At 31.4% G+C, this 9,131-nt stretch overlaps 1 protein-coding gene across 1 annotated transcript; it reads left to right on the top strand.

Annotated features, from left to right (window-relative positions):
• Positions 1-548: 548 nt before the first annotated feature.
• On the top strand, positions 549-7,399 carry Hdc (histidine decarboxylase). The gene is made up of 14 exons (XM_070650075.1): positions 549-1,002; positions 3,274-3,560; positions 3,621-3,765; positions 3,821-4,074; positions 4,139-4,154; positions 4,357-4,570; positions 4,802-4,892; positions 4,961-5,138; positions 5,246-5,292; positions 5,371-5,572; positions 6,611-6,756; positions 6,821-7,005; positions 7,178-7,275; positions 7,358-7,399. Exons 1-13 carry the CDS (start codon positions 975-977, stop codon positions 7,182-7,184), a joined length of 1,800 nt encoding a protein of 599 aa, XP_070506176.1. The 5' UTR covers positions 549-974; the 3' UTR covers positions 7,185-7,275; positions 7,358-7,399.
• Positions 7,400-9,131: the final 1,732 nt, after the last annotated feature.

Here is a 9,131-nt window from a genome sequence, read left to right as displayed (position 1 = left end):
CGAAGTCTTGTTCTCGGTCTCGAAATTCCTTAGCCTTGCATACAATTCACTTAAGCTGAACAACCGAGCATTTTCATTGATTTATTTTGATTCCTAGTCCTTTTTTCAATCTTAAATAAGCGGAACCGATATAAAACAAATTTATAAATATCACCAATATAAAATCACACATAGCACCTAAATCAGTAGATAAAAATAAACAATTCAATTAGAACCAAATGGCAGTATCTTTCCATCAATGAAAATATCCTTTAAATGTCTACAATATTGGAATCAAATCACAACATGAGCAGTATTATAATAAAAATAAACAAGACAATAATAAGGATTTGAGAAATGAAACATCATTAAAATGAACAAATGAAGTCACGAGGAATCAGATGCGTAAGAAGTAAATTCTCTCTAGGGACGGGCAATAATTCTAATGAAATGAAATTGTCCATTATTTTTGAAAGGATTTGTTGGGTCGTCCGATGACAGTGACTGAAACTGTATAAAAGCAAGAACGCGAAGGAAGTCGGTTCCATTTTTAACTCGATATGCAATCGGAAGCTATCGAGCAAGAAAGTTTTTTGAGTTTTAAGCAATTTTTTTAAGTTTTTTCTGATAGAACTGGAACTAAGCAATAGGACATAGACATTTTTTGTGTATATAATACAATCGGCATCAAATGACATAACTTTATTAAACAAAATATCAATAATAATTGCATTAGAATATCATTTACTTTTATATTTTTTCATGGAGTCAACAACTATTGTGCTGTAGAACAGAACAAAACTAAAACTAATTTTTTGAATCCTTAAAAGTGCTCCTTTTCAGTTTTACTTACACAATAAAATAAATTATTACATTTTAATTCATTTTATGTGAAATTTTTATCCGGTGAACATCACAAAAGTAGTTTTTCTGATAAATTTCTTGATTTTTAATCAATTTCTTTGTGTTGGAAAATAAAGCAATAAGTGATAAAAATGGATGTTAATGAATATCGTGTGCGGGGTGAGTTTGAGAATTTGTGTGACTAATTTTTAGTTTATTAGACTTTTTTGTGAATTTAGAATTTGATGAAAATGACAAAATTGAGAAAAATTGAGCTTTTTAACTTAAGTTTTTGTTTTATTTTGAAATTTAATTTGAAAAAGAATTTAAAATTCTAATTAAAGGTTTAAAATAATTCAAAATTCGACCAAAAATTGAAGAATGTTATAAAATTTGAGTAAGAATGTAAAAATATCTAAAATTCTAAAAAAAAAGGTTAAAAAATGATTTAAAAATTCAAATAAAAATTGAAAGAAATTTGAAATTTAAACATAAATTTACAAAAAAAAATTAAAAACTCGAATAAAAATTTAAAATTCATTTAAAACTCTAAAATTTTAACAAAAATTCTAATGAAAATTCTATCAAAAAAGACTCTTTAAATTTAGCAATTTAAATCAAATTTGAATTCAATTTCAAAATTTCCAACAATTTTTCACAATAATTTCTCACCAAAAACATCCAAAAAAAATCATCCTTTCCCATCCTCTGCCTTACTTTCTACACTTTCTATTTGATAAAAAAAGTATATTTTGAAATATATCCAAGTGTAAAGTTTCAAACGAGTTTTCATTTTTGGAAAGTTTTTTTTTTTTGCGAAAATAAAAGCTATAAATTCACACTATGAGGGCTTTACATAATGATGATGAATAAATGATTTGGATTACAAAGATTCCATTTGATGAGAAAATTGATGATATTGGCGAAAATGAGAAGTGATTTTCTAAGATTACAAGTTTTGATTATGTGGGTCTTAATTTGAAAATTAGGCAAATTTTTACAAAAAACTTAATATTACAACAAATATTAAGTTGCTCAATAAGTTTTTTGAAGGTTTAGGCTTTATTTTTTATTTTAAAATTTCAAAAATTATTTGAACTGCTTTTTTGGATGAAATTAGAATTCTAAATTTCAAATAAACTTCACCAGCAAAGCATAAGTCGATTATAGGATCTAAAAGACAGCTTGATTCTGGCATGGAGTCGGATTCTAATCGAATTCAAACCGAATTCGCTACCAAGTTAGAGTCATGACAGTCTAGGGCCAGATTTTTGATCAATTAACGGATTTGTGGCATTCTGGTCAATTGTAATCAATAATTAGAATTTGATTCAAAAACACTGTAATTATTCTATCAAAAAAGAGATTAAAATACAGGCATTGTATGGTATTTAGCTAAATTGCATACAAATCAATTTGTCAGCCCCAACAATCCTATTTTATACCACCCATATTTCAGATCATCATTCGAATTTGTATGAATGAAAAAAATTCATAAACTCAATCAAAAGAAATTCATGACATTCAAAATTGTCCAAGACCTTCAAATTCATTCAAAATTTATGGCTTACGCACACTAAAAAAAATGATTTTTTTACAATGACTACGCACAATTTTGCTTTCCGGCTTTCGCATTTCTATTTTAAAAAAGGTTTTTTTTCGCATAAATCAGACATATAATTGATTTTTGATTAAACCTTATGGTTGTGAAATTTGAAAATGATACTATTGAGTTGATTTTAGTGTGAATATGAGAATAAGTGAATTTATTTGTTTAAATTGAGATTCTAGTCATTTTGAAATTTGAAAGAAATTTTTGCAAAAAATTGTGAAAATTTACAATTTTATGATTTAAAAATCTTTAAATTCTTTAAATCTTAGAAGTTCTTAAAATGTAAAATTTTAAAAATAAATTCTAAATTATTAAAAATTTCAAAAATCTTTAAAAACTCTAAAAATGTCAAAATTTATAAAAATCTTAAAATTCTTTTAAAAAACTAATTTTAAAAATAAATTCTAAATTATTAAAAATTTCAAAAATCTTTAAAAACTCTAAAAATGTCAAAATTTATGAAAATCTTAAAATTCTTTTAAAAAACTAATTTTATGAATTTTGTTTTAAAAAGTCATTAAAAATCACGATTTTTGACTTATAGCTACAAATTTTCAAGAGTTTAAAATGAAATCAAATCTTACAAAATTTGAACAATTTTAAAAAATTCTTAAATAATCAAAAATTTATCAACTTATCATTCTTAAGTTCCTGGAAAAATCACAAAATCCAAATTCCCATCACAATTTCCAATCTCAAACATTAAATTTACTTTAAAAAAATCAATTTTCTCTAAACAAGCAATTTGCATACAAATGTCTAATTTCCTTTATCTTCCTTAAAACATTTAAATTACCATTTTTATTCCTTTCATTTTCGACCTTTTCCATCTTCGACAGGGAAAGAAATGGTCGACTATATCGCAGACTATCTAGAAAATATCCGAGATCGTCATGTATTTCCTGCTGTGCAGCCAGGATATATGAAAAATTTATTACCCGAATCGGCGCCAGATCATCCAGAAGAATGGGAGTCAATTTTCAATGATATCGAGCGAGTCATAATGCCTGGTGTTGTCAATTGGCAGAGTCCACACATGCACGCATATTTTCCAGCATTAAATTCGTATCCATCATTGCTTGGTGATATGCTTGCTGATGCCATAAATAGTCTTGGATTTACATGGGTAAGAAAAATCGAATTTTTATTGCTCAATTTTGGTATTTAATTCCGTTTTATTTCTAAGGCTTCATCACCGGCATGTACAGAATTAGAAATAATTGTTATGAATTGGCTTGGTAAAATGATTGGACTTCCTGAATCATTTCTTCATGTTAAGAATGGCAGGGGTGGTGGTGTCATACAAACAACAGCAAGTGAAGCTACGCTTGGTAAGGAATTCAAATATCTTTAAGGAACTAAAGTCAATTTACAAATTTATTCCAGTCTGCCTTCTCGCCGGCCGTACCAAAGCAATTAGAAAATTCCACGAGCATACCCAAGGATTTCAAGATGCCGAAATTAATGCAAGACTTGTAGCTTATTGTTCCGATCAGGCGCATTCAAGTGTGGAGAAGGCAGCACTTATTGGTCTCGTGAGAATGAGATTTATAGAAGCAGATGCGAACTTGAGCTTACGAGGTGCTGCATTGAAGGAAGCAATTGAAGAAGATATTAGGAATGGATTGATTCCCTTTTGGGTAATATTTTAAATTTGAGTTTTCATTTTTATATGGATTTTAATTTTGTATGAAATTTTCACAGGTGTGCTGTACATTAGGTAAGTTAATGGTGTAAATGCTACATCCTGAACGATAAATTATAGTCATAAGATTGTCAATTCGTCACGTGTTGACGGCAAATCTTCAAAATTTGCTAAAGGTGCTCTGAAAGCTATGCTGGATCTCGAAAAAATGAAACTTACCACAGCATACTGCTCAAGTGCTGAATTGCTCAACTAACTCAATATTTTCATTATTCAGGTACAACTGGAGCCTGTGCATTTGATAATCTCGACGAGATCGGAGATGTATGCAGAGCATTTGATCTATGGCTACATATTGACTCAGCTTATGCTGGCTCAGCATTCATTTGTCCCGAATTCCGAGTGTGGACGAAAGGAATAGAAAAGGCTGACTCAATTGCATTTAATCCATCAAAATGGTTGATGGTTCATTTTGATTGTACGGCAATGTGGTGAGTATTGGATTTGGAATGTCTAGGCTTTAAAGGAATCACTTTCGAGTAGAACAGGCTGACATAAACTGCAAAAGCTGCATAAACTTGACATGTTATGGTGACTAATTGTAGGCAGGTCCTGTCAGGACTAGCATCCTTAGACTCCAATTTTATTAACCTTGCCTCAATATTGTCCACAACCCACAGTCAAGCCACAGATTTTAAAATAACATTTCATAAATTTTCCAGGGTAACCAACAGTGCAGCGCTACATAGAACCTTCAATGTTGAGCCATTATATCTACAGCATGAGAACTCAGGACTTGCTATTGACTTTATGGTAAGTTTATCAGTCATTACACGATTCTTATTATCAAGATCAATCCTTAATTACTTTTATTCTTACAGCACTGGCAAATTCCACTTAGTAAAAGATTTAGAGCCATTAAGCTTTGGTTTGTGATTAGAAATTATGGCATTAAAGGACTCCAAAAGCACATCCGAGAAGGCGTTCGACTAGCACAAAAATTTGAGGCACTGATTCTTGCTGATAATCGCTTTGAAATTCCAGCTGCAAGACATTTAGGTTCGTATGACTTAAATGCTTAAAATTTATTATTTTCATGTCCAAAAAAGGCATCGGAGATTCTTAACAAAATTCCATTAACTTCTTTCATCTCATAAATTTTTCAGGCATGGTAGTTTTCCGGCTAAGGGGCGAGAACGAGCTAACAGAAAAGGTACAGATTAAAATAAATCTTTCCAATATTTTTTAACAAGTTTAAATTTCTTCTTCACAACTTTTGCGAACCACGAAGCTCCTAAAGCGATTAAATCATCGACGAAATCTTCATGCTGTTCCCGCATCACTTAAAGGAAAATACGTAATACGTTTTACAGTAACATCGACACATACAACAAACGATGACATAATAAAAGATTGGAATGAGATACGATATGTGGCTTCGGAAATATTGGAAGAATCCAATGTGAAGATCGATAAGCGAGTGCTGCTTAAAGGTAAATTAATTGAACTTTTCTTGAGAGTCACACAGAAATATGCACTGAGATAATGATGAATGAGTTGTTAGCAAGCGAGGAAATTTTTAAGCTTTTTCTGAACAGCACAATGTGTTTGGTACGGGATTGCTATGTTGCTGTATTAACGGTAGGGCATGAAGTTGTCTTGACGGCACCATGATGGCTAATTTTTGTAAGCTTAGATTAAAATTTGGAATTATTTTAATGTCCTAAATTTAATTCAAGTCCTAAACCGAATTGACTCAAGTTTAAACCGACTTGACTCAAGTTCTAAGCCGACTTGACTCAACTCCTAAACCAACTTGACTTAAATCCTAAGCCAACTTAACTCAAGTCATAAGCCGTCTTCACTCAAGTCCAAAGCCAACTTGGCTCAAGACTTAAGGCAACTTGACTCAAGTCCTAAGCTGACTTGACTCAAATCCTTAGCTGACTCGACTCAAGTCCTAAGCCAACTTGATTCAAGTCCTAAGCCGACTTGACTCAAGTACCAGGTCAACTTGACTCAAGTCCTAATCTGACTTGACTCAAGTCCTATGACGATTTAACTCAAGTCCTAAGCCAACTTGACTCTGGTCACAATGCGACTTGATTCTGGTATTAAGCTGACTTGTGTCTGGTCTGAAGCCGGATCTTAGAATCATTTTGGCCTCGTGCCGAATTTTCCACCATTTCTACACCGTGTTCCTTTTGGGTTGTTGACTGTGATATACCAATCATAAGGATACACCATAATTCATATCTTAATTAAGACTATATTGAGGAATAGACCCTCAACAACTAAACTAAGCAGTTCTTCAATTCCTCATTATTATCTCAAACCCAATTTATTCCTGTACATAATCTTATCAGCTCCATGCACAGCTAGTAGTCATTATAATTTAATTTGGCATCATCAACCGCTTCCATAACTTTACTATTATTATCATTTAATTCGCAATAATCAATAAAAAAAATTAAACAAGTCTTTATTCAACATCCTCACACAATCCACAATTCCATTTTTATAATTTTAAGATACACGCGAGAAGAACGAAGCCTTCGGTTCGAGTCTCTTATTAGCCAACTCACCAATGTCACCGAAAATAGTCAATGGTAGTTTTGCAGCCATTATTGATGCTGATGAATTTTTAGCGAAAGCATATGCAGGCATACGAATTGCGGTATGTGTTCCTGGTTACTTTACGTAACATTAAGTATTAAAATGTAAATAATATTCACATGCAGAACCAAGATTCACCCGCGATGAGAAGACGAGTTAGAGGAATTTTAATGTCGGGTAGACAATTCTCACTTGACAGTCGTATGGATCTCGCAATTCAAGGTATTGAGCCAATTAAGGTAAATAACGGCGCAGAACAAGCTATTGATGAAAGTGACGAGAATGTTTGTCAGGAAGGTACGAAGGCAAGGTAGTGTAGAAAGTTTGTTAACAAATTTAACTAGTTGTTCCTATAGATTATAGACATTTAATTCACGCTAGATAAAATTCGGCAAGTTCTTTAAATTCCTAAATGAAAAAAAAATAAAAAAAAAAAATTTTGAGGTTATGAAAATTTTTCTTTGCTTATTTAATTAATACAGATTATGAATACACGCCAATTCAGTCTGCAAGTCCGAATCACCAAAGCAAATCTTCCAAAGACCTCGCTGCAGGTCATCACAAAGTCCATAAAAAGAAGGTAAAATTAACGGTTTTTTAAAATTTGAAAATCTTCTTTACCGACATTTGCATTGAATTTTTGCATTTTTCATCATTTCCAGGACTACAACTCATCATACTCAAGATTAGTCAACAAATCCGTAAACTTTCAAGATAGTTCATCACCAAGTAGCTCATTTCAGACAAGTTTGAACAGCATCGACGAGAATAATTCAACAGATAAATTCAGTGACTTCCGATTCACCAGTAAAGGACCCAATGACTTCTATTCAAACTATTTTATGGACAAACGGCAATCTGAACCAGCCATTCGATTCTCGTTTTATAATAAATTGTTTGAAATTGAGGAACGGTCACAGCAGTTAGCACCGCTGAAAGATTATCGGAAGTATTCGCTGCCGTTGGCTATGGGACAGTCGTACTCTGAAACATCCATTTTGTCCACATTCATTTCATCTTCATACACAACACCAACATTACATGGCGGTGCCAAAAAGTGTAGAAAAGGACTTAATTCCAAAATTAAGCTTACAATCAATGACAACGACCGGAATGAATTGTCATCGCCGTCATTCGAGTCTATATCACCAATTGATGGATATTTTAGTGACAATTCATGCCTAATGCATAGCCACAATCAACAAGTTCGATTTAAAACTGAAAATCGATTCAGCGATGACTTCGATAATGTCAAGTCATTGAATTTCTCATCAAAACGTGAAGGAAGTGTCGATGATGTTGAAACGAAGAAAATTTGCAAGAAATGCGGCCACTGACCAAATACAATATTTTTGGGAACATACTGATCTCAACATGACTTTTTGGAACTGATCAGCTTGCTTATTTCCTTTACTTTCATCCCCGTTCGAAAGATATTAAGATCAAATAGAAAGTAAAGTTGGAATCGCAAGCTGATCGAGTGATTTTTTAATTTTGTAGGACATAGATATGAAAAAATTTCCAATTTGAGAGTTCTGTAATGCTTAAATGTTTAGATATAAATTAAATGAGAACTATGTATAACTGAAAACACTTAACTATGAAGCTTATGATAAAGATTGTCTGAAAATGTTTTGAATTTAAGCAGCAGAAAGTAGAAAATTTTAGAAAGAAGCAGAATTATTTTGAAAATCCCATGAATTTGTGGGCCATTAATGACTAAATTTCAATCGAAATTGTTCGAAATTTCCAAATGAGACTCAAATTTAAGAGAAAATGTTGTAAAATTAACTGTTGATATTCTTGAAAATGTTTCAAACTTCCAGCAAGAAATTGTGACAAATTTTGATTGAAATTGGCTCATTATTGTCCTTAATCCACAAAGATCTTGATCTAAACTTGATGATTACTTACTTCAGTAAAGAAGAAATCCTTTTATGAGCCTAAAATGGCTTTAAATCAAATACATACATGAAAGATTAATAATTAAGAATCATGAATTTGTGAGGTATGATTACTTCAGTAACCATAAAATTTAAAAATTTCTTACAAGGTACAAATCATCAAGGAATTCTAGAACAGATCAAGTTCTTTGTTGGTAAAAAAGTCTTATTTAGCTTCAATATTTTTAACAATTTTTTTATCCTATTTTTAAAACCTTTGAGTAGCTGCAAAGGTTATTTTGAAAACTCGACTTATTTAAAAATTATTGCAAAATACTGCAAAACAGAGCTTGAAGTCGATTTTGATTTTGTATGGAAAAGTCGACTTGAATCGATTGAACTTCCTATAAAATTTCAATTGACTTCTAGCTCTGCTCCAAAAAACCCCCAATTGTAAATTTTTGAAATTCTATAAAAATCTCAAAATGCTGCTGTGCAAATCAATAATAAATTGCAAGGGAATTGTTGATTCCCTAAAGTTAACTTTGCTGAA

This window comes from Chironomus tepperi, unplaced genomic scaffold (genome assembly GCF_022539635.2).
Source record: "Chironomus tepperi strain 1889 unplaced genomic scaffold, CSIRO-AGI_Ctep_v1 contig_445, whole genome shotgun sequence".
NCBI classification, from domain to species: domain Eukaryota; kingdom Metazoa; phylum Arthropoda; class Insecta; order Diptera; family Chironomidae; genus Chironomus; species Chironomus tepperi.
Note: the sequence above shows the minus strand (reverse complement) of the source record. Positions and strands in the feature narration are given on the sequence as shown.